At 35.7% G+C, this 27,296-nt stretch overlaps 1 protein-coding gene across 1 annotated transcript; it reads left to right on the top strand.

Moving 5' to 3' along the window:
• The first annotated feature begins 20,980 nt into the window (after positions 1 to 20,980).
• Positions 20,981 to 23,925, top strand: LOC147504647 (putative NAD(P)H dehydrogenase (quinone) FQR1-like 1). The gene is made up of 4 exons (XM_086557439.1): positions 20,981 to 21,137; positions 21,312 to 21,405; positions 23,131 to 23,393; positions 23,501 to 23,925. Exons 1-4 carry the CDS (start codon positions 21,115 to 21,117, stop codon positions 23,730 to 23,732), a joined length of 612 nt encoding a protein of 203 aa, XP_086413565.1. The 5' UTR covers positions 20,981 to 21,114; the 3' UTR covers positions 23,733 to 23,925.
• Positions 23,926 to 27,296: the final 3,371 nt, after the last annotated feature.

Here is a 27,296-nt window from a genome sequence, read left to right as displayed (position 1 = left end):
TCTTCAGTCAATAAAAAGGTCATGAGTTTAGTTTAAACCCATGAAAAACCAATTTCATACATTGACAACTACTAAGTCTTCCAACACTTCTTGGAATCTTGGTTCCTCTGGAAAGAGCACAACAGCCATCAGGAGAGCTAGCCAAAACCCGTCTTCTATCTGCAGGTTTGGTTTTGGGTTTGAATTTATTACGACCTAAAACTACAACAAAATTTTGGTATATTTTTACATTAGATATAATGTAGTTTTTTCTTGCCTAAAAATACATCAAACTTTCAATTATATATACAATCGATACAATATGTTAAATCGGTAAAAAATAAATAAAATAAAAAATGAAAGTTTGATATATTTTTAGGCAAGAAAAAAACGTGCATTGCCATTTAAAGTTAAAAAAACAATGAAGTTCGTAATATATTTTTAGGGCATTATGTCAAGTTATTATACCAAACCTGTTTAGAACACACCAACTTTTTGTATATCCCTATGATAGCCGAACTACCCCGAACACATCCCTCACTATCGAATAGGCATTTTTCGATTTCCCTATTTGTACAATTTAGAACCACCTCCTTTCTTAAAAACTAGAACAAGCTCTTTATTTAGGCCCTGTTTGGTAGCATGTATGGGCCAACCTGTACATGGGTTACGGTGCACTATCCAGGTTTTTATGTTTGGTTCTTATATTTTGAGCCCAATTCCATAGACCGTAGGCCCAACCACAAAAGCGTGTATACTGGTATCACTTGTGGAGCACTGGATTCCAATCTACAGATTAAGTTATAAAACCCATAAACAAGAAAATAAAAGAAAAAAACCACGAGAAGAAAAAAAAAATGACCGCGAAAGAGAAGTGAAGAAACAACCTGCTACCAGCTAGCTCCCACCATTTTTATCCATTGATCTCTCTACCTTAACGCCTTTTGATTCAAACTCAGGTATTTCTTCTCTCTCTTACTTTTATATTTCAAGAACATTGGTAATGGAAGTGTGAGTTTGAACAATATTAAAGGGTTTCAAAATTTAGGAATGTTGGTAAATTGAAACACAAATTTACCCCCTGAAATCCATCACTTTTCTGCAATTATTGTACGTTCTATTCTTTTGCTAAAAGTTTGGGCAATTTGTTATGCAAAATGGTTTCTAACTAACTAAGTAACTAGTTTCAGTAGTTTGCAAGACTTTATAGCCTTTGAAAAAATATGTATGTGGTTGGCACAAGTCATCGATCTAGCCTTTGGAGTTTGGAAAATGTATATGTTGTTGTGTGTGCGAGTCAATCGATTAGAGCTCCATAGGCTTTTAGGAAAAGGAGTACTCAACTAGAGAGTAATAATTGAAGAGGAAAAGGAGCTGAGGGACGATTTACATATTTTGTGGGCTTGTAGGTAATATATTAGTATGACATACTGGTTAGTTCAATTCCCTCTTATGAGTTACTATGTCCAACTAAAACTATTACACTGATGAAGACCGTTTATCAGATTAGTTCAAGGTTCCCATGAACTAAGGTGTGAAGTTCTTCAAAAGGTGCCCAAATGAACAACTTATTACTCTAGTAGTCTAGTATGCTCTATGTATAACCATATGACCATATGCCTTACTTAGGGCGAATGAGGTTGAATCAAGAATCGACTTGTCGAACATGAAGCTAGTCCTGAATTGCTGATTGCTTAATCAATTATATAGTGTTCAAGTTGGAAATATTTGCCAAAGTAAGAGTGTATGGGTGTATAAGAGAGTCGGGGGACACGCTAACTTCTTTATAGATTGTTTTAGTTTGAGCTTTTTGGTAACACTAGTTAGCTCGTACATTTTTCTTGTAGCATTTTGTTTCATTCTTTTCTAAACAAGATTATTGTGACAAGTTAGCGCATACATTTCATTTGTTTTGTGACAAGTTAGCTAATGATGGCCTGTTGCATCCATTTGTTTTGTAGAACAAACTTGATGTCTGCTTTTAGCTATAATATTGTATCTGCGGTGATATTTGAAATTCCGTCTAAAATTGAATAGTTAGTCTTTTTCACCAAATCCAACTCTGAATGAAACTTTATTGAGTCCTCTATCCAATGCAGCAAACCACAGTCCTTTTGAATTTGTGAGGAGAGAGTTATGGACTCGAGAACTTAGGCTGTCAGAATTTTCTGACTGCAGAATTTTCTGACTGCAGAACTCAGGTTTGTATTGGATCCACGATTTCACATGATTAAGTTGAGATTTAAGTTTTTGATAAAACATGAAAATGTAAGTTTTGAGTGTCTTCTTTCTAATCCAATTGGCCTTATCCCGTTCCGAGGCATGTGGAGATAGTTATGGTGTCCAGAAATTTGGTTGGCAGAAAAATATTCCGTCAGAATACAGTTTCTATGCACTGTATTCGGGCCCTGTTTTTGTATAGTTAGCATAAGAGTTAGATTTTTTTGTAAAACATATAAAAGTAAGGTCTGTGAGTCTTCTTTTCAACGCAAAAGGCCTCATAGCTTTTGGACATATATGAAAAGACATGTGCCATCCGGAAGATAGTCGGTTTGATTTCTAGTCTGTAGAAATCGTGATTTTTACTGAGTTTGTGCTATATTTACTTCTAGGATAGGTTGGCATTGAGATTTTGTGTTCAATATGAAAAAATAAGTGTACATATCTTAGTTTCTAAATAATCAAGTCACGTGTCATTTGGATGAATGTAGAGAAAGTTATAGCTTCATCATGTTGTCGTTGTAGGTGCATAGACCTTTTTTGGAAAATATTTCTAGTAATAAACTAAGAGTTTCTTAAATCTTTCTAGGGTGTTTTGTATACTATTTGTAACCTAATTTTATTTAATTTGCAATGTAGGTAAATATTATTTGGCGGATCACGCAGCTATGCCAATGCACCAAATTTTATTACTCCATTTAAAGTGGCACTTCGCTATCATCTAAAAAGAATTTGGAGTGTTGCATCCTACAAATTACAAAAAGAGTTATTCAATCTTCATCATTCATCTTGAGGAATCTTGTTGAACGTATCATTGGAATTTTGAAAAAGCGGTTTGCTATTTTGGCTCTTCCACCTCCATGTCTGTTTGAAACACAAGTAAAGATAGTAATAGCATGTTGTTCTACACAATCACATATGAAGAGAGAAACTTAATGATGAATTTTTCGATAAGGATCGGAAAGAGCAAGAAGAACTTGAAGGAGACTCTGGAATGAGGAGACAAGATCTAGGAAACCTTAGTAGAAATAGAATACGAGAAATGGCATCAAATTATAGAAAGTCTATTGTCATTGCAATGTGGAATGACTATTGTGACTATCACAATGTAGATTGATGTAATAATTTTGATTTTCCTTTTTAGATTTGTTTCATGTTAAGAATGAAATGATTGATGGTATGTGTTTCTAATTAAATATTTTGTGGAGTGTTTTTTTTAAAAAAAAATTTGGGTGAGAATAGGGGCATTTAAGTTAATTATTTTCCTTTTGCTTTATAATGTTCTATTATTTTTTCAAGTATGTAACAGGTTATCAGTGTAACAAATACAGATTAATGAACCAAACAAATGAGCACACCAAACTTGTGGCGAGCCAGCAGTAGCGCCAAAACGGCTTCGAGTTACTCTACTTTAAGTTGCACATCTACAGAATTAGATCAGCTAAACCAGGTTGGCTACTACGAATTTTTCTACTGCCAAACAGAGCCTTAAGGTAAATCTGTCTAAACAAATAATCACTAATTGGGGGAATAGATGATCTAGGATTCTAGGATCGGTGAGACTAGACTTCGGAGAGCTGCCTATTACGTACCCTTGCAGTATGAGATCAAGTCTCAAACAAGAAGAGGAATATGCTCAATTTTGCTTGTATAGTTCATCTATGATTTTTTCCTCTGTTTATATAGTGAATTTAGACCGATGGAGTCCTCATAGAATTAGAAAGTATGCTATTCTATTACCATCTCACTTCAATGGCAAGATTGAGTTTATCTCTTTTAGAATATGCCAATTTAGTATTGGACTTGTTTCTCAACTCTTCAAGGTCAATTCCTTGCTTTATTTAGGCAGTGTTGGGATTTCGAACGGAATAGTGGAATTTCTCTGGATATTTTTGTTTTTTTTAGAAAACCAAAACGATATCGGAATCGGAATCGGAACTGATGGAATGTTCTAATAGGGGTATAATCATAAATATATAGAAACCAAACCAAAATTGGTGGAAAACTAATTGAATGTCCTTCCTCACCATCACCACCACTGAAACTAAGGTTTTTCCTATTTGAAATGTCCTTCCTCACCCTAGATTTAAAATTCCTGAATGAAAATTTTCAAAAACAAAAAATAATAATAATAAGAAATAAGAAATTGAAGAAGTAGAAGAAGAAGAATGACCAAAGATCCCCCAGAATCCTAAATTCTACTGCCGTGTTCATCTATGTTCCTCATGGTGGTGGGTTTGAAAATTAGGTGGTCCATCCACCACCTGCCATTTTTGGTTTTGAAAATCCTAAATTTTTAAGTTTACTTAAAAAATGGTGAGAATGCATACTAATCTAACGGTCAACATCTATTTTATTATCTATCTTTGAAATTTCAACCTTGTAAAGTTTGACACTATTGGAGAAATACTGAATGGAATTTTGATTTTTTAATCTATCAAAATTCCGTTGATTCCGAAATCGTGAACTATGGATTTAGGAAATAATGTCGGATTCGGGTTTAGGAAATAATGTTGAACTATGGGTTGGGTTTAATTATCAGTAGATCTGAGCCATTGGGCTTTATTTGAGTTTAGCTGATTAGACTTGACTGTGGCTGATCCATACCCATTACAACTAGGGTATGTGGTCCTGGACTTAGTAATAGGCCTGCCCCAATTAGGGGCCTACGAAGAAGGATCCCAAACATCGCCCCCTTTAAGAATAATTAAGAAAAACCTTCCTCCATTCACAAATATCGATGGAAATACTTGGTTTTTCCTAATAACTAATTTCGTTCATCCTTGCTTTTTTGGACATCAGTTGCGGGCGAGAGAAATGTGAGTGCATCAACATGTTGTACTTCATTTATTGGCTTCTTGATAATTTCGATTGTTCGGAAGTTGCAAGCTAATGAGTGAATTGAAATAAAGATATATAAGTAGCCATTCTTGGGGCCTTAGCCTGGAAAGAATGACAAACTGGTTGGATACCAATCTTGACCACCCAGACCACCTCAGTCTTCGGACCCAAAGATTTTCAGTCCGCTGACAATGAAAATCTCAGAGATTGATCTACGAGAAAACCAAAAACACTCCTACATATGCTATACAAACCGAGACCTCAGCCAGACAAAACCAAGGACATAATAGACAAGTCCTTCTGCCTGCAAATTCCACGATGACTATGGCCACACAACAGATAACTGCAATCTATTGAAATCCGCAATCCAAAGGCTTGTAGATGAAAACAAAATTCCATAATATGTAGCAGACAAAAACAAACAGGTAACCAATAATTTAATTATTCATGTTGGCCATGCAAAAGTCAATTTCATGACTAATTCATAGGAAAAAAAATAGTCCAAAAAGAAAAATTCAGATATTTAGAACAGGTTCACAAAATCAACAATATTCTGTTTTACAAATGAATTTTGTTGATGGCCTTAATATGGAAACAATTGAACTGCCACTATTCGATCTATTTTACTAATAAGGACAACTATGGGGTTTATCACCCAGATTACGACGCATTCCTCAGCACCGCAACAATCGAACTACATACCATCGAGCGTGTGATATGGATGATCAATACAGGAGGTAGCATTAGAGTGTTGTGCGCTAATTGCTACAATCCGATGAAAATAGACGGCGATATTATCATCACATAAGATAATCATATCATCGGTTTTGACAATACCGTAGCATCACCAGTGGGGCGATAAAACTAATGGTGCGTATTGGCACACAAGCAGTGGACATCCCCTTCCTGCTAATGAACTGCGACTCACTATACAATGCTATACTTGGTCGTGACTAGATGCACAATATGAAAGCGGCGTATCAACATACCATCAGTGCGTAAAATTTCCCATTCTGAGAGACATACAAAAGGTTAGAGCCAATCAGATGGCCTCTTATACAGCTTACCTCACATCCCTAAAGAATTATCCGTCTGACAAGAGAAACCGCACAATCATGGCCCTTCGACAAATAGCAATCACAGAGTGGGAACAGACCTCAGCTTCAGAGCAGCACAACCTTCCAACACTGGATACATTGGAAGAAGTCCAAATAGGTGCCGAACCTAATAAAAAAACCTTTATCTCAATGGAACTACAAAAGAGAAAACTGAGCTTACCAAACTCCTCAAGAAAAATGCAACCATATTTGCATGACAACTGAGAGATATGACAGGCATAGACCTAGGAATTATTTGCCACTGGCTAAATGTGGACCCAAACGTTAGGCCAACCAAACAGAAACCAAGAAGGATGGCCCCTGATAAAATAGTTAGAGTTATCGAAGAAATCACCAAATTGATGGCTGCAAACTTCATATACCCAGTGGACTCCCCCACATGGATGTCTAATGTGGTGGTCGTCCCAAAGAAGAATGGGCAAATTAGAATGTGTGTAGACTTCACCAATTTGAATGGTGCTTGCCCGCTCAAATCCTTTCCGCTTCCACGAATCACTGATCTCATCGATACAACTTCAGGATACAAACATATCTTCTTTTAGGATGCTTCATCAATCTACTACCATATGTTTTTGCATGAGGATGACCAGATTTTCATGGCCTTCATCACCGACCATGGCATATATTAATGCTACATAGTAATGCCATTTGGACTCAAGAATGCCGAAGCTACTTATCAAAAATTGGTCAACAAGATCTTTTGAGATCTTATCGGGAAAACTATGGAAGTATACATAGACGACATGGTGGTTAAGTCATCAGAGACTTATAACCACATGTCCACATCCAACATTTATAGCAATGCTTCAAACAAGCTAGCAAAATTCAATATGAAACTCAACCCTGTAAAGTGTTTATTTGGCTTAGCCTCCGAAAATTTCCTCGGTTACCTAATGACCCAAAGAGGAATAGAAGCCAATCCGAAATAGATCCGATCAATCATCGACATGCCAAGCTAGCCCCAAGAACAAAAATGAAGTCCAACGACTTAATGGGAGATTGGCAGCTTTAATGTGAATCATCTCCAGATTCTCTGATAAATGCAAACCATTTTTTGCAACCCTAAAAAATCAATTTGAATGCACCACAAATTGTGAGTCTGCATTCCAATCTATCAAGACTTATCTGTCAAGTTCACAAATATTAATCAGCCCCAAACAAGGACAGCCGATCGAAGGGAATTAATGAACCAATAATTAACTAGGTGATATTTAAAACAATTTTTGGATTGTTCTTTTAGAACTAATTTAAACTAAAAATGTAAAACTTGCTTCTAACTACTTTAACTAAATAATTGTTTTTCAAGAAATTAATGAATGAAGAAATCCTAATGGTGAAACTCTTCAACCCTAATTAAAGAAAATATTACTTTTATATTTCCAAATGTTCATTCTCCAATATTAAAAATACATCAAACTACGACGCTAGCCAAAAGTTCGATGAATAATTTTCAATTAAAGCAACATTTATGGACGCTAGTCTCATATTAATTTCTAAAATGTATTTCCTCCAATTCTTCTAACATTGATATTATCGCTATCTAAGCATGGAAAGTCACTTCATAAAAAAAAATAAAAAAAAAAAAAATATATATATATATATATATATATATATATATATATATATATATATATATATATATATATATATATATATAAAAATACATCAAACTACGACGCTAGCCAAAAGTTCGATGAATAATTTTCAATTAAAGCAACATTTATGGACGCTAGTCTCATATTAATTTCTAAAATGTATTTCCTCCAATTCTTCTAACATTGATATTATCGCTATCTAAGCATGGAAAGTCACACACACACACACACACACACACACACACACACACACACATATATATATATATATATATATATATATATATTATGACTATTTAGTACCACAAACTTTCAATTTTTTTTCTTAAATGGTACCGAATTTTTTTTTCTGGCCTATCAGTACCATGAACTTCCAATTTGATACATTTAGATATTATCTGACCAAAATACCCCTACCTATTATTTTTTTATAATTTGTAACTAAGTGTATCTTCTTCATCCACTCCCCACTCCTACCACCACCTCCACCCCTGCCACTACCAACCAAAAAAAAAATTTATTTAAAAGAAAGTGGGGTGGTGGATGAAGAAGATATATAATCACAATCGGATTCACGGATTCACTATATATATTGGGATGGGTTATATAACTATAGTAACTTACATGATGGAGTGGCAATTTGGAAATTAAAGACATAAAGACATTTTGGTCAGATAATGTCTAAATATATCAAATTGGAAGTTCGTGGTATTGATAAGTGAGAAAAAAGTTCGGGTACCATTTAGGAAAAAAATGAAAGTTCGTGGTACTAAATAGTTATAAACTCTAAAAAAAATTCATTAATCGTCAAGGATAATGAATTAAACAATAATGAATCATGCTCTAATTAATATAAAGAAATAAATGAACTATGAGAAATGCCCCAAAGTGGTGATAGAACTCATGAAAACTTATGTCTCACTACATTAAATAAGAAGAACATCATTGGAACGCGTTAAGCACAAAAGAAATAATGGAGAATTGAAACATATAGAAATATAAAAATTAATCTAAATCTTCATGTTGGTGTATTCATCTTCCACCATTAGGGTGGAGATTTTAGCCTGACATGCTTATAGAATGCATAAATGAATAAAATAAAATAACCATTGAAGCTTTAACGAATTCCTTTATTAAATTGTCGAGGACAAATTGTATGTACACATACACTTTAAAGCACTCTCTTCAATTCCTCGCCAATTTAATGAACTAAAACTACAAAGATAAATTTCTACTAATTGAAAACTAGAATGAGATACTAGAATGAAGATGCCTTCAATGCCAATTCTCTTCTCTATTTATAGCTTCCACAAACAAGATCTTGGTGCATAATATCTTCACATAAAATAAAAATAATCTTTGTCATATGGGAAGAAAATATAGGAAAAATATATTATAAATTTGTTGGCTCATGGAAGGAATGAAATAAATAGAAAATATTAATTGGTAATCAAATAAAAGAGAAAATGGAATGATATGGTTTTGAATTAGAAAATGAGTGATTGACAAGAATATGGTGAGAATCTGAGGGGATATATATCGTGGCTTGAATATAAGATATTAAGGAATGATTTAATACAATGAAATCAAGGGAATAAATAATTAATACAAAGGGTGATATTTATTGTGGAAAAAATGGTAAGAATATATGGTGGTAGGTGCAATTATCCTTGATAACACAATTTTTAATTCTTGATAACACAATTTATTCTATGAGCTCTCACTTGTTGATTATTTAAATTATCTTTTTTGACTCATGGGTTCGGGCTTTGACCAACATCTTTATTTTCTACAAAAATATTAAACCAAATTACTAAAACTTATTTTGCATGGGACTTTTCCAAAAGACATGCACATACATGCAAATAATCCATTATGACAAAAAATGTGCATAATGCCATGGAATAGATAGAAAATATGTTTTTTCGTTAAAAATACGCAATTAAGCATAAATTATATATATATAGGCACTTATCAGTTATGTAGGAGAAGAGGTTGATTCATCTGAAGAAGAAAGTTTTAAGGTTAAAAGAGTAAGCTGAGTAAATGAGAATCGAAAGTGAAAATGGTGTTTACTAGTAACCGTGGAGGCGCACAGGTGTCTACGTCTGGTCAAGAAGAAGGTGAAATATCTGGGTCAGATGGTGAGGACCGTGAAGTGTTAGGTGAAGACCTAAGGTTGAACTTGGATTTTGGAGGACCGAAAGGGGCTGTTTAGGATGTTGGTGTTCTGGAAAGTGGTGACGAGGAGTGGGCTGAGTCTTTTAGAAAGTTGTGGGGTTACATCGAGGAGATGCCTTTCATTTTCAAGAACCTTGGTGAAGATCAGGAATTGACAAAGACTATGGATTACGAGCCGCCTTTTGATAACTCGGTTGTCATTACTCTAGGGCAGGCGAAATGGGGTCTGAAGATGTCATTTTTGAAGTTGATGACATCTTTTTAAACTTCTGTAACAAGGCTCCCTATCAGTTTACAGGAAACTCTTAGAGATATCTTTTAGTTTTTGAGTTGCTAAATAGTGTTAAAGGATATGACATAAGGCTAGAGGATATATTTGATTTATGTCTCGGTGAAGATCACTAAGAGTGGTGGGCATCTGGTATGTAGTCTAAATGTTTAGAAGGGTAGGATGGATATTTTGCACCTGGCGAGTAAGTATGCTTAGGTTGATAATCCGGTTATTGTTCAGGCTGGGATGTTGTTTGTTTTTGTAGTAACTTGAAATATATGAGGTGTAATGATTTAGGTATGGTGACTTGTGTGTTGTTTTGATTTGTTATGTATGGGGTACTTCGGTTCTTACTTGTGTTTGTGTCTTGCATAAATTCTGAGCTTGCAAGTTGAAGGTGATGATAGGTCAGTTGGCAGAGTTCGCAAACTTACTGACTAGCGTGGTTTTTATGGATGGAATGGAGATGGGAAGAAAATATAGATAATGATGGATGATGGGTGTCGTTGGTCAAAATAACCACACAAGATCAAAACCTAATATCCCTTTAAAGTAAAGGATGAGTAAGGTATCAATCTGTTTCTGACTTGTATAACTTATAAAGGACGAGAGTAGAAAGGGGTGTCGAGGGATTAAAAACTATGATTATAGAGATTGTGGATTCCTAACTAACTAAACTAATACTAATACTAAAAAAATTAGAAATAGAAAATATGAGAGAAAATTTAAGAGAATCGAATCCACATATACTTTTGATTCAAAGACCTTTTGCTTCATGTTGTTCTCACAAGTATACTACAATCTAGCAATCAAGCGAGTGTTGATGTCTTTTTGGGTGAAACATCGTTAAACACTTATTTCTACTTTTATATTGTTATTCCTATGCATGTGTTATTAATATCTTCTTTTCTTTTATGTAAGTTTGGGCAGCTATTTAATGAATTATCATCTAAGGCAAATACAAGGAATATTTCCATTACTCTAGATCGAACAATATTAATATACTATTCAATTACAATAAATAGAACCCTATTCTAGTATTATATTCAATTAAAATAAATAAAAGCATGTCATTAGCATAATATTCAACTGTAATAAATAAAACCTTAAACTAGCATGATATCCAATTGCAATAAATAAAAACCTTAATCTATTACTTGCATCCCCTGGTCTGGGCAATGAGACTAATAACTAACAAACATAAGAACTAACCTACCATGAACCAAAATAATAACCAAACCGTAAGCACTGACCTCATCTCCTCTCTTGAAAAAGAAGATTATCCTTCCATAGAGAAGGAAGAAGAAAAAGAACATAAGACTAGGGTGATTAATTTATTAAGACTAGTTTGGCTAGTGAAAACTGAATATTTTATTATTAACGTTTCTTTGTCTCAAGTTTTGGAGACAAGAATAATGTGAATTGGCGAGTTACATCAGGAACTGAGTTGCTCTTTATATAGGGGTTATAATGAGCTCTATAAACATCTAAAACATAGGCTTTTGGGTCCAATATCTATTTCCACCCACCTTGACCTTTGTTTGACCCAAAATTAGGGTTTTGTTGTTTTTGTGCGTTTGGGACACATGGAAACAGTAAAACCCTAATTTTGGGTCAAACAAAGGTCAAAGTCGGTGCGTCTATGATGCATTGCCTTTTCCGTGCATCTGGGATGCACGATTCGTGCATCTAGGACGCATTGCCTTTTTAGCATGGGATGCGATTCATGTAAACTCCGTATCTTTCTAACCATAAGTCAGTTTGAGGTATGTGACTCATCAAAACGATAACAACGATGAGATCTACACTACGATATATGACAAGGCAATGTTTGACAGAGAACTTCTAGGCAAATTCCTGATGAAAATCTAGGGTATCTAACATGGTTTCTAGAAAGGTCCATATTTGTAGGCTTTGATCCAATTAATGACTAATGTCTTGGGTTCCCAAATAAGCTTTCAAATAGGTCCAAGTCCTTTCTTTTCATATGTTTATAAATCTTAGGCCTTCTCCATAATAATCCAATCCAAAACCTCCATATGATCTTTTAATGCTCAAAATAGCTATGTTTTGCCTATTTAAGAACATCTTTAATGGTGATAGCTCAAAAACACCAAATTTTTTTACCAAACCAAATACCAAATCACTCAAACACCAAACATCTTTACTTTAGATATCAACTTTTTAACACCAAATTATGTGTCTTGGGGGGACTAATCATTGTGTATGAGTAGGTTGTGAGGTTCACCATAGACTTTTGAAGATGGATGAATGGGAGTTTAATGAATGTGGGAAGGTAGTGGTTCTTTAAATTTCATGACTTGTTTTGTTTGTGAAGAAAGAAATAACTTGTATTGAAATGATGATTGAATGAAACTAATGAAAAGAAACTTGGTTTGGGGAGAAAAACATTGAGTAGAGATTGCAAAAAACACAAGGACTTGAATAACAAACTTGGATTGAAACTTGAATAACAAACTTTGGATTGAAAACTTGTATTGAAGAACAAACTTGGATTGAACTTGAATAACAAACTTGAATTGAAAACTTGTATTGAAGAACAAAAGTTGGATTGAAACTTGAATTGAAAACTTGTACTGAAGAACAAAAGTAAATAAAGCAATAAAAACTTGAATGTAAAGGACTTGAAATTAAAATCTACACTACTCCTACATGACCATAGATTAAGTCTAGGTGCCCTCTCTCTTCTTACTTTTTGGCTTATATATTACACATTTTTCCAAGTCACAGATTTGCCCCTCACCATTGGATTTAAGCCACCTCATGAGTTGTTTTTTCCTTTATGCTTTATGTTTTTTACTTTTTCTTTTGGGTTTCTTCATGAGCAACCTTGGTTATACAAGACTACTTTTGAGTTAAGGCCATAAGCTTTTAGTCTTCTGTGTTTGGGTCCTTGACTGCTAACCGTTGACTTTGACTTTTCAACATTTTCTCTTATTAGCTAGAATCTTCATAGCAAACGTTAATAGAGCTCTTTTTGGTGCTAAAATACATTTTTTACAATAAGTGCTCTGAAAAGGCCTGTAACCTACAAATGACAATAAAAACTATGAGTTTTTTGTTTATAAAGCATAAAATAGACATATTTGAAGCATTGTAAGGGTAATAAAACGCACATTGACCATAAGGAAAAAGAATATGAAACCAATGAAACATGTGGTTGTTAGTTATTATTGTTTTTTATTTGTTTTGAGGGGGACCACAAGCTATACATTTGGTGAGAATGCCCTCACAGTGTTGGAAAAACTGCGCGGTTTTCAAAAAACTGTGATGTACATTTGATGAAATATCAAACCAAATACCAAATTGGAATCCATTTGCTATTTGGTTTGATGATTTTTTGATTTAGAATGATTTGGTCTTTCCACTAAAGATGATTTTTTACCAAATTTTCAAGAATATAGTGTTTGGTCATGAATTGGTGTCACCATTAAAGATGCTCTAACTACAATATTTTGCAAAACTCTTTTTTTTCACCTATAAAATCACAGAACCTAACTTACAAACATAATTATCCCACTAAGTGGGACTAATAGGGGGTATAAAATTGAGGGTTAAAATACAATTTTTGAGCACTTATTACTTACCGCAAGAAAGGAAGAGAGAATTGTTGTTGTATGTGGCCGAGTATTTCCATCTGCGGAGGAAGGAGAAAACGTAGAAAAAGAGATCCAAGTTGAAGGAGCGAGCTAAGGAGGCGAAGGGTATGGCTAGAACGATGATAATAGTGAAGTCGATATTGTCCTTGAAGGTGATGTTGATGAGATGGACCATTGACCGGCTAGCGGAAGAGAAAAAAAAGATAGAGATGATGGCTCTGTGGAGGTAGTAAGCCCGTCTGATGTTCCCAAGAAAATGAATATGGTGTTAAAGAAGTCGGGTAAGAAGGATGTTATGGAGGCGGGAAAGGGACATTTGTCCACTGCTTATGCTTATTGTGCTTCCGGTGTAGCTAGCGCTCCTGCTCCTGCTGGTGATGCCGTCTTGGTATGACGATAATGATCAAAACTTGGGTGCTAGCCCATCTGGAGATCCAAAGGCGACTGAGTCTGGTGCTATAACTGTGGAAACCACATTTGGTGGAAGCATGCTAGTTGTTAATGCTGATGTCGGGATTTCTTCTTCTTGATTGAGTGTTTTGTGAGGGTTTGTCTAGATTTGGATGGTGCCTATGATAGGCTTATACATTAAAGTATGTCTTGTGTTGCTCATCTTTATTTTCCAGTATGGCTAGAAATAGTGGATCGTTTCCATCTATGTTGGTCTGGTGGGGCTCACTGTAGGATGTTTTAAGCATTTTAGTGAATGATAGTTGCTTGTTTCCTTATTATTTTTGGATATTCTTGTTTGGTTGGATATCTTGTATGCCTTCCTAGTCTCATTTCATGTTCTGAATGTGGATATTTGGCTTGTGGTTCTGCCTATTACTTAGGTAGCCCTTGGCCATTCTATGTTTCAGATATGTGGTTTCTGAAGAGAGGCGAAAACCCTCGGTTACCTTTGCTTAAGGATTCTTGACTGGGGGCTGGAACGGTTGAAAGGTTGGTATGGTAGTGGATTTATTTAGTGTCCTTAGGTCGTCAGCCTAGTATTTTGTGTCAGTGTTATATTGCCCGAGAGTATAAACTGTCTTTGGAAGTACAGTTAAGATGTGGCCTGGCACATTGCTGAACTCACCTATTTAATGGGACTTTATGCTCCTTCAAGTACACTCTTGTCTATGGCCTGGTACATTGCGTCAGCATTATACTGCTTGAGAGTATATGTCGTCTTCAGAAGTGCAGTCAAGACATGGCCTGATCGACACTTTGTTGGCTTTCAAGTGCACTCAGGTCAATGGCTTGGTACTTTGCGTTAACACTACCTGAGAGTATTGGTCGTCTTCCAAAGTGTGGTTAGGACGTGGCTTGGCATTTTGTTGGTCTTCAAGTACACTCAGGTCGATTGCCTTATACTTTGCATCAGCACTATATTGCTTGAGAGTATAGGCTGTCTTTATAAGTGCGGTTAGGGCGTGACCTGGCACTTTGTTGGTTTTTAAGTACACTCAGGTCGATGGCCTGGTACTTTGTGTCAGCACTATATTGCCCGAGAGTATAAGCTGTCTTCAGAAGTGCAATTAGGGCATGACCTAGCATTTTATTTTTTTAAACAAAACTTAGGGTTAAGGAGACCCCAACCTAAATTAAACTCTGATATAAATCTTGCCAGCTTTGTTCTCCTTGACAATTTTCTTGAGATACTCATCAAGAGGCGGTACATAATGCAAACACTCTTGACCTCTACCTAGACTTGCTACATAGTCTGCTGCTTTATTACACTCCTTACGGACATGGTTAAAATTAACATACAAGAGTGTTTCAACAATATCTAATATGGCATTTGATATATTGAGCAAGCCCACGGTGGCTTGTCTTTCCCGTTCAGAATATGCACTGCCTTCATAGAATCTGACGTTACCATTACTTTCTTTTGATCCATGAGAACACAGCCCTTCAGTCCCTTATATATTGCATTTAGTTCTTGGAATAAAACAGACCTTGTTTCGCTCTCCCCATTGCAACATAACAAGGTATTTCCATCAACATTTCTTACTATCCCACCATATCGTGCTCCCTCAATAGATAAGAAGCCATCAGTATTAAGCTTGCAAATGTCTCCAATAGGCTTGATCCATGTGCATTTCTTATAGCTTACCTCTTTGTATTCAACTCTGATTCTTAGTCTATTATGAAAAACTCTTGTATCTACTATATTCTTCACTGTGACTAATTTCTCTTGCAAGTATCTTTTCATATCCTCTAGTAATCAATCTCTCACTTCTGCCAAGGTTATTTAATGTTGCGAAACCTTCGGAAGTTTCTCTCAGTCTAGATATGACTGATGGTAGCACATACATATGCTTTCATAATTTTTGCTTCCAAGTCATTTCTGCTGCAAAGTTTCATCAGATGATGCCACTCACTATTTACATCATTAAAGTAAAAACTCAGACCGAGGGCTTGCCTAACACTTTTCCAAATGGGCAACCTATAAGAGCAACTGAAAAACAAGTGTTTAGAATTCTCCCTTGATTGCACACACAAACAACATGAAGATTCCTGTAAAATTTTCCTTTGTATGAGCCTGTCTTGAGTAGGTATACTTCCTGAAAAGAGCTACCATGAAGTAAATGAATGTTTGGGGATCACCAACTTGCCCCATATCATGTTATACCATTTTACTGTAGTTCTTGGAGTTCAAATTGCATCATATGCAGATTTGATGGTGAAATCCCCATTAGCTGAAGGTGTCTATACAATTTTATCTTCTCTAACATAGTTATTGATCTCTATTCCTAGAATCAGACTTTTCAATGTGCCTTGCTGAGATTTTGAACCATTGCATTCCAGTTCCCATCTGTAATCAAAGTGCTTACTCTTGCTTCTTCTGTGAATTGAAAACTGTCTCTGGCTTCTTGACAATCAATGAGTAGTCTTCCTTCTAACCATGGATCATGTTAGAGGGAAATGGTTTCACATGTGGCCACACTATATTTTATAAATTTCATTGCAACTTTTTTTGTTTCTAGGATCTTCCTCCAAGCCCAAGAACAGTCACTAGAAACCTTCATAGACCAGAAAAACTTCCCTCTTATGTTCTGACTCCACGTCCATTGTGTACAGATACTCTCTTCTTTGCTTGCTATCTTGTATACCAACCCACAATAAGCTGCCTAATTCCAAACTTTAAGGTCTAGAATGTTTAAGCCACCTTCTCTCTTGGTCTTGGAAGTACACTTCTTGCTTGCATGTTGCAACTTCTTTGTCATCTCTAGACCACTCCATAAGAATCTGTTACAAATCGTAGTGACTTGTTCCAGTGCAGTTGAAGGAAATACAAAAGTTCTTGCCTAATAGACATGGAACGAAGCTAACACAGAATGTATTAGTTCTAATCTACCTGCATGTGATAAACTTTGTGATTTCCAATTCTTGATTCTAGCCGTTATCTTTTCAATCAGTGGCATGCAATCTTTTATACCTAGTCTTGATGAGACTCGTGGTAAACCCAAGTATGTAACTGGTGGTTAACTACTAGAACCCCCAAAGTATCTACCAATAGTTTACTTTCTCCTTCATTCATACCCCCAAGTATCTACCAATAATACTCAGGCCAGTGTAATCAGAGAAGGTCTTAAGGGTATTCTTAACTGCTAACATTGAACCCATATCTCCCTTGAAGAACAATGGGAGATCATCAGCAAAACAAAGATTAACAATCTTGAATCTTTTGCATTTTGGATGTGCTTTTATCAATCCCTATTCCATTCTCTTACTAAGCAAGTTGCTCAATATTTCTATGATCAACACAAAAATATAAGGTGAGAGGGGATCACCCTATCTCAACCCTCTCAAACATTTAAAAAATCTTTGCATAATGCTTTCAATTGCATCCCAACTAACTGTATCATATGCTTTGCTTATGTCCACCTTGAGAGAGCATCACGGAGATAAGAACTTCCTAGTATATCCTCTAAGAAGTTCATGTGACAAAAGCAAGTTATTTGGATGGTTCTTCTCGGTACAAAAGCTGACTGATTGAGAGAAACCAGTGATGGGAGTACAACTTTTAACCTATATGATATGACTTTTGCAACACATTTGTAATTTGTATTGCAACAGGCAATAGGTCGATAATCTATTACTTTTGAGGGGTTAGGAATCTTGGGCACAAGACATATGAAAGTGGAATTAACACCTTTAGGTATCGAGTTCAGTGAGAACAAGTACCTAATAACATTTGTGAAATCAACCCCCACAATAGACCAACACTTCTTGAAGAAAAAAGCATTAAAGCCATCTGGTCTTGAATGTCAAATAAGCACTCATTTATCTCTTCATCACCAATATTTGTTTCTAAACTTACAGTGTTTGTATAACATTCCTCGCATATAACTCTTCATAAAACTTTACATCTGATAAAGTAGCTGTAGGAATCCCAATCAACTCTTTATAATGTGTGATGAATAGTTCTACAACATTCATGATCTGTTACCTTAGTCCTAACATCATATAGTGTCCATATTTTTCCTCGACTCTTCTTCTCCTTGATCACATTATGGAAATAGGCAGTGCACCTATCTCCCATAACCATCTATGTACAACCTGCTCTATATCTTATATCCTCATATTCAATTAACATCAAATTTTAGAATACATTTCTTGTTTCCTTCTCTCTTTGTTAGTCTTCAAGTACATTCAGGTCGATGGCCTGGTACTTTGTGTCAACATTATACTGCCTGAGAGTATAGCCTGTTTTCATAAGTGCGGTCAGGACGTGGCCTGACACTTTGTTTGTCTTCAAGTACACTCAGGTCGATGGCCTGGTACTTTCGTCGTAAGTAGTATACTGTCTGAGAGTATAGGCTGTCTTCAGAAGTGCGGTCAGGTGTGGCTTGACACTTTGTTGAGCTTCCAATTGTACTAAGATCAATGGCTTGGTACTTTATGTATTGGGATGCAATATATGCATGATAAGATGTGGTGCAGGCATTGGATGGTATGCATGGAATGCTATGTATGTGTAGTTGCGAAAGACATGTTTATTGAAATTTAAAGGTGTAGACAAGTAAAGGTAAAGAAACGACTTATCATTGTCATTGTATGGTGAGACCGCTATTTTTTGGTGGGGTTCGGGATCACTGACGTCCTGTTGGTGCATAAGCTAGTGGTCGTTGGGCTTTTAGCCTGTAGCATAAGTCGTCATGTGGTAAAGATGTGAATTCCCTTAAGTTTCCATTTTCGAGCTGATCTTGGATGTAATGTTGCAGTGCGCTGCACCACTTGTCCATTGGGTGGTTGCATACCTGATGAAAACCGCAATATTGCCACCCTTTCATTTCTCGGATTGCATCTGATTTGAACCATTGGCAGTCGCAAATTTGTTCAAGGATGTAGGAAGGACTATGAGTTAGTGGGGGTGAAAGTGTGTGTCTATAGTCCCGTGTGTGGTGATGCTTCTTCATCGTGTGCTGGTGATGCCGCTATATTACCAGATTGGAGGCCATTGTTGAGGGTGAGGGTGAGAGTGAGAGTGAGGGTTATTGGTGTTGTTGTGGTAGAGGGGATTTCTGACTGTGCAGGCTTGTTTGCTAGTAAGTGGGTTTGGATTTGTGCAATTTAGGCTTGGAACGCTTCATTAGCTGATTTGTAATTTGTCATTGTAGGATTGCTGGTACTTTGGTTGGAGAGTAATTGGTCAAGTGATTTGTATAATTCCCTGCGTGACAGTGCCAAACGTAAATACCAAAATAGATCTATTTATGACTCACTATAATATCACACCAATTGTGATTAGAACTAGAATAATCTACAAAGAATGGGGGAGGTTTTGGGTGTTTGTTCATAGTTCCTTGTCTTTGTGGAAGATGCCTACGAATCCGGTTAGAGTGAAGGATCCATAATCAAGCCAACGTAGTTATATAGATCTAGTGTGAGGGTTTTAGTCAATGATAGCAAAAAATAGTTTCTGGCCGAGAAAGTGGTTGAGAAGTACGAAATGGTATGGCTGCACAGTGCAGTGGGTGGAGAAGTATGGTTGCTGCAGTTAGTAGAAAAGATGATGATTATAGTTGGTGAGGCAATGTTGCTAGTTATGCAAAGATAGATGATGGTCCGTACTTGATGCATGTTGAGAAGGGGAACGCTCTGGACTTGGTCTAGGGCGCATTTGAGATTCGTAGGTCGGTTATATGGATGTCGTGTTTTATGGAGCGGAACAATTTATAGAACACAATATATACTTGAGTTATAGTCTGGTTTGTCTTGAGCGAGATGTCTTCTGCTAGTAGCGCCGTGTTAAGTGTAGAACATAGTACCTGAGTTGTAGTTTGGATGGTTTGAGCAAGATATTTTATATGGGTATTCTTATACTTGTGCTGATGGCTTAACTTGGTGTGATGCTGACTTATATATCTTCCACGTGTCCCTGTGATTGGTGCTTTATGATGGATGAATATATGTAATTACAATCAAGGACCAAAATATCGCTGATATATCTCAGTTTTTGAGGTACTCGATATGGATATATTGTGATATATCGGATGGATATATTGACACATTTTGTATCTGATTTATATCAGATTTTTCCAATATATTGATATATATCGACCAATATATACGATATAGATCATTGACTATTGACTTTGACCAATTTTTTATTATTAATATATCAATGATATTTATGATATTTTCTGATATATTGATATACAAAACAAAATTTTAACCAGCCAACAAAAGAATATATATCCAATATATCGATATATCCAATATATATCGGTTTTTTTGGATCCAATACGTGCTTAACATCAAAATATTTAGCCTTAGTTACAATAACTTAATCTAGAATTTATAAATGTCCTAATGATTTTGAGTTTGTGTACCCACCCTACAAAAATCTAATCTATCTGTAATAGTGCATGGAGATGCTTAGTGGATGTATAATGTATTTCCACGATATTCTAATTAATACATATATTTGGGTCGGCCATAACCGACAATTTATTCTTCCAAAAAAAAGAAAAAAGGGAGCAATGAATACGAAACCAGGTGGCGTTTTCCAACTTGAGCAAACACAGAATAATTGGTCTCCCGACCCGAGCTACTGAGCTATAATTCGATAGTGTTCTTGGAGCTAAAGTCTGTTTTCTATCATGCCTTTGTGGGCCCAACATTCGTGGCCCACTTCAAACTTCATTGAAAATCTTTAATCAGGAAATTAAGAGTAAATAATAAAAAGTTTAGGCGGGGCAATAAAATATATTGGTAAGCAAAAGTTGTATAAATACGGTTCCATTCTGATTTCTTAACAACCAGAATAACGTTTCGTCTTTCCATCCCTGAATTAAATGACGACCAAAGTATACATTGTGTAAGCCTTCTCATCTCATTTCCTTTACTTTAAAAAAATGTTATCAATATTTCTATGTCTTTTCAATCTCTCTCTCTCTGTGTTTCAGTATAATAATAATTTTCTACGTTGACGACTGGTTGTAATTAGTAATTCGTTTAATTTGTTTTACATTTCTTGGAAATGCTTTTGCAGGTACTACTCTATGTATGGACACGTTGAGAAGCTAGCACAAGAGATTAAAAAAGGAGCTGCATCAGTTGAAGGAGTTGAGGCTAAATTGTGGCAAGTGTGTGCTTTCTCATTTTTTATTTCATCGTCGTATGCTGATGTGTATGTTGTTCAGATATTAGTTAATATCTTAGGGTAACTCCATACTTGATGCTTGAGGGAGAACAGTTACATTGAATTTGTATTTCAGGTTGCTGGTAAATTCTTTGATTTGGTGTGTACACTGACAAACACATCCTTGTCATTGTTGCATTTGAGTTATTATCTGCCTCATTGTACACTTACTATACTTGTTTAAGGGATCTTGACTTATATTAAAACAAAGTGTGTACTGAAGAAACAAATGTTACAATTAAACAAGAAAGCTAAAACCTTAGTAAAGTTGCTGTTATGAACAACATTATACTAGATTTAAGTTCTTCTATGTTTTCTCAGAAGATCTTTGCTTATACTACCAGCATCTGAACATCAAATCTGGAACAAAATGTGAGTGCACCTTGGTACTGCTGGAACATGTACATATTTATAGGGAAACAAAATGTGAGTGCATGTTGTGCAGAATATGTACATATCTATAGGAGACATATTGTGCTGCAGAATACCTTGCAGCATAGAAAATAGTTCGAGGTTCTAACTTATAAGTTTTGTACCTCCTCTAGCTAATCAATTTGTGATAATTGTGGGGGACGAGGCAGTTTTTTTGTAAGAAACTAATAAGCAGAGGGGACTGCTGGGAAACAGAGCATATACAAATATACAATTGTTTTAAAAGCTAAAGGACCTTGTTAAAAGGGTAGTCCTTCACTGGTAAAATTGCCATCATATTTCACAAAAACCTAAGTTACATTGACACAGACACGGATACAGAGTGTCTAACACGGTGGAATATCAAAAACTGAGGAATATCTCACATAGTATGTGTCTGTGTGTGTCCGACATAGACACTTCGATATGTATCCGACACGGATTATTTTAGAAATATGGTGTGTCCATGTAACATAGCAAAAAACAGTTCGGTTTAACTCAAAATATTAATGAGGTTCAAAGAGCTAGGCACATGTCACTATTGTTGGTGTGTCATCATCATCGTCATCTTTAGTCCAAGTTTAGATTTTGATTGGGCCTCATGACTAGACTGTATAGAAAGAGATGGTGATACAATTTTTTTTTTTGTTTTTTCTATAGTGAGGATTGTTTTGAAATAATTAATGCTTTAATATCCTTTATATGTGTGTTTGCAAGTAATTAAGATAAAATCTAAAGGTATATTCTATTTTTCATTTTATTAATCTGATGAGACTATGGGAGCATGCACCATAAAGAGCTTTGTTAGGTGATGGTGAGAAAAGAGTGGTTATGGTTTGCTAGCAATATGAATAATTAGAATGACTTAACCAACACAGGTAATATATACAATAATAGTGATATAAATAACATAAGAATAGCAGAAATCGAAAAGTCAACAATATTAGGAGGCTGCACAAGCCGACAACAGTAATATTATTGAAATTGTGATTCAACCAAAGAGGAAGGAAAACATATGTTTGCATGGAGAACCCTCTATAACAGAAAGGAAGCTAGGAAAGAGAAAGCATCTTTGGTGCCTAACGTATCAAAACATTCTTTGATACAACTTCTAGATTGTGCAGAAGATGTTGTCCTGGGTTGTTTTGGACCAATTATAAACAGATGATCTGGATATATTGATTCTCAGTAAATTATTTTGTTTATTGTATTTGTTTATGACTGTAGACCCTGCTAAAAATTGTATTTTATTAAACAGGTTCCTGAAACTCTGTCAGATGAGATCCTCGGTAAGATGGGTGCACCACCAAAGAGCGATGCACCAATCATTACTCCAAGTGAACTTTCCGAGGCTGATGGGCTTATCTTTGGATTCCCAACTAGATTTGGAATGATGGCAGCTCAATTCAAGGCGTTTCTGGATGCAACTGGGAGTCTTTGGAGATCACAATCATTGGCAGGCAAGCCTGCAGGACTCTTCTACAGTACTGGCTCCCAAGGTGGAGGACAGGAGACAACTGCGTATGTTTTATTTGTCCAAGATATCTACATAATTTGCCACTTTCAAGTTTAAATAACTCAATTTTCAAAAGAAGACAACTAATTTTGGTTAGTTCTTATCAAACCAGGTTGACGGCTATTACTCAGCTGGTTCACCATGGAATGATCTTTGTGCCTATCGGATATACATATGGTGCTGGCATGTTTGAAATGGAGAAGATTAAAGGTGGTAGCCCGTATGGTGCAGGAACCTATGCTGGAGATGGATCAAGACAGCCATCTGAACTTGAGTTGGAGCAAGCTTTCCACCAGGGGAAGTACATTGCTGGATTCGCAAAGAAGCTTAAGGGAGTTGCTTGATCTCATATTTACTATACAGCTAAAGTTAGGTGTTCTATGCTTGATATCATTTATCTACATAATTGAAGTTGCTGCTTTTGTTTGGTCATGATTAATATTATAGGTTATATTTTCATTACTGAGCTATAAATGTGTTTACGAAACTGATTCTGAAATGATTTCCGTTATTAATCATTTGATATGTTTACTTGCTCTTTTGTTATCTGACCATATTTTGTCAATTATTCAATATATATGAAGAAATTGCTGCAAATCTTGTGATTGAGGATCTAATGCAGTTTTACAAAGTGTGTATTTCCGTATTGGTGGAAAATTTGAAATCTGAAAGAAGGTTATAGTCTGTAAACTTTTTCCATATTTAAAAATAAAAAAAGAAAAAAAACAAAAACAAAACAAAACCATGGCTAGGTAGGCTGCTTTCTGGCAATAATCTTTTTTGTTGTTTTGAATTTTGGTCATCTGAAAAACCACGAAGTCTAAGACCTTGCCTTTAACTGGGTTGCTCTAACGAGTTACAACATGTATAACCACAGCTAGTAAATTCGTGGACGGCAAAAGTTCGATACGGCAATTATTCGCCTAAGATTCAAAATTTTCAACAATAATACTTTTAAATATTCGGTCCAATAAAATGCTAACGGTAAAAATACGATATACGTGTTTTAAACGAGTATAATACGAATGCATTCTTTTAAAATTCGGCTATATATTTTACATTTAAAACTTTGATATATAAGTACATAACATTTTTATTTTTACAATTTTTTTCATGAAAAAATAATACAAATGTCAAATTTTTTGTTCTACTTACTATTACTAACACATTTATTTTTGGTTCCAACTAAGGTCCGACCCCTTTTTTTGAATTTCAAAGATCCGGACATTACAATTCAGCAATTATAAGCCCGGTCCAACCAATTCGCGAATTAAACCGCATCATTCAAAAATTCGCCGACTTATTCGTTTTATTCGCCAAACCTTATAATTCGCGAATTAAACGGCGAATTACTAGCTATGTGTATAACACACCCTTCTAGTTTTCTAGACTAGCCACCATACTTAGTGTAGATAAAAATATAAAATGTACAAAAAGAAAAGTAATTGCTGGGTTGTATTGTCTATTGTATAGTTTGATATAGCCATCAGCATTGCTCACCTATGAATCCTTGCAATTTCCTTAAAATAGGCAAACTACTATGTAGTTAGATAGTAAATCGGATGATGTACTATATGTTTATGATATACAAGCAGATTTTGAGAAGTTTGCTGGTTCCATTAGAAGTAAAGCTAACTTGTTCTCAGGGCTAGGAAGTGACACTGAAAACCTCTCTTGAAGATTATCAGCCAATGGCCAGACTCTAACCCCTTGAGCGCCCATACTTTCGTAAGGTTCAGAGAACCAGAGAGAATGAACATGGAAACACAGAGAGTTGATCTTATTCACTTACACAATCATATTACATGATTCCATTTACAGAGATAAGAGGTTGTTTTAAAATAACACATGCCATTTGAATAAACTCTAATTAGCTATGACAGCTAAATTAGTTAGACAGTTGAGTCTTGAACTTGCTTGTGTGATTCAGCTGGTAAGCTGGGCATGTTTACTGTAATGCACCCCCTGATGCTGACGTATTTAAAAGGCACTTAACGATTTTTCATCCAAATCTTAAGTAGATGACGCAATATAAGGCCTTGGTGAAGATACACGTGACAGGACCGTGAGTGCACAAGTAGTGAACATTCAACACTTTATTAGTGACCAATATTCGCATGTAGAGGTCGTCTACCTTTACATGCTTCTACAGTTATACCTGTACATGCGAATATTGGTAGCTAATGAAATGGCACTGATATTTAACACATAATGAGTGGAGGTTGTCAGAGGAAATAATGAAGATCCTTTAATAGTGAGGGGACAAAGAAAATTCAGACTTTGTGCGGGCAGGTTAGCGATATTAAAATGTTTTGGAGGAGCGAACAGCTATTGGCTTTCTTTTTGTTTACAGTGCAGGAATATGGTTAGCACCACAATAAAGTCAGCTTCCACTAGTTGACATCCTATCTAGGCCAATCAACATTTTTGCACCTTTGGTAAACATTCGTCTATGCTCTAGTGTAGTTTTGAGATATCCGGACAATGTTTTGACAATTGTGTGATGACGTGTTCAATGAGAATGCATGTATAGCCTGGCCTCCGTCGTGTTTGCTCGAGCTAACATATTCACAATGTTCTTTGTTTGTGATAGATGAATACCAGTAGATTTCTGCTAACCTCAATCCCTGAGATGTATTATACACTTGCAAGTACTCCGTAGCAAACTATTTTCTCAAAGCTTGTACGGGATAGTTTAAGTAGTATTCTTGTTAACTCTCAATAAGTATAATATCAGCATGTATGTTTGAAAAGGTAATAGTGCTCCTCGTATTTGAATTAGTACGAATTGAGAAAGGTCAGGTCCCAAATTCATAGAGAATAGTAGTGCTTTTTACGAAGCCCTACATACTTGCTTCAGGCCATAGAGAAACTTCTGAAGTTTGTAGCAGTGAATCCTGGAGGTGTTGTATAGATGAATTCCCTATGTTTCCCATTAAAAGAAAGGATTAGAAACATCCATCAGCCGAGTTTCCAATCAAAGTTAACAGCAATTCCTACTATAAATTTTGGCTCATCTAGTTGGGGTTAATATTGGTTAGCCCATAAATTTTTGTCATAAAGAGAGAGCCTTGAGGTGCCTCGGGACGCATTGTGGTTATAATGTTGAACTTTCTGCTGTCATCCAGGCTTTGTTTGGTAGTGCATCTCCAGGCATCATGGTTTGGCATCCTTTCGTGTGATTCATGTCACTATGTCAGAACTGTGCTTGCTTTGGTTTGGTTCTCTATCTATTTTAGTTAGGTTTGGTTCAAGAAACTTGGTGTATCATGACTTGCGTGTTTGTGTGGGATTAAAGTATTGAAGTTCAATGACGGATTTCTTTATTGTCAAACTAGAGGGTGTTTGAACCTCTCCCTCTCTGGGAATGCTGTATTTTCTCTGTGAGACGGCTGTAGGGTAAACTTTGTTCTTGTGAATTGTGATACTTGTACATTGATGAAGTGTGGGCTAAGACGGTCTTGGAGAGTAAGGAATTTGGTTTGAATATAACTGACTTTGATCTAGTGTCCGCAGAATGAGTAGCAGTAAGAGATAGTATAATTGTAGATGGTTGGTGAAGTAGATTGTGGAGATGATCTTGAAATAAATGTTGTTGAAGAAGAGAAATAGCGAGTTGTACTAGGTCACTCTGTTTCAGAAATTGATCCAGAATCTATAGTATTAGAATGATACTGAGTAGAATGTACTGGCAGTGAAGAAAGATGCTTAAAACTAAATGATGTAACTGAAGTAGTTGATTGAGAATTTTTATGTAAATTATGCAAAGATTTATGCTGCTGAGGGACTAAAGGAGATACTTAAATGTAGTCCGGAATCGGGATCATAATGGTGATAAATGTACAAATTGCACAGGAGTAGGAGCTCTTTTTTCATTAAAGGCAAACCACATAGAGTCAGAGACTGTG

Source organism: Coptis chinensis, chromosome 4 (assembly GCF_015680905.1).
Source record: "Coptis chinensis isolate HL-2020 chromosome 4, ASM1568090v1, whole genome shotgun sequence".
Taxonomy (NCBI): domain Eukaryota; kingdom Viridiplantae; phylum Streptophyta; class Magnoliopsida; order Ranunculales; family Ranunculaceae; genus Coptis; species Coptis chinensis.
This window is presented reverse-complemented; position numbering and strand designations above follow the sequence as displayed.

Coding starts and splice junctions, on each gene's coding strand:
- LOC147504647 (XM_086557439.1), top strand. CDS start 21,115: ATGACGACCAAAGTATACATTGT. Junction 21,138..21,311: donor ACGACCAAAGTATACATTGT/GTAAGCCTTCTC, acceptor ATGCTTTTGCAG/GTACTACTCTATGTATGGAC. Junction 23,394..23,500: donor GGAGGACAGGAGACAACTGC/GTATGTTTTATT, acceptor TTATCAAACCAG/GTTGACGGCTATTACTCAGC.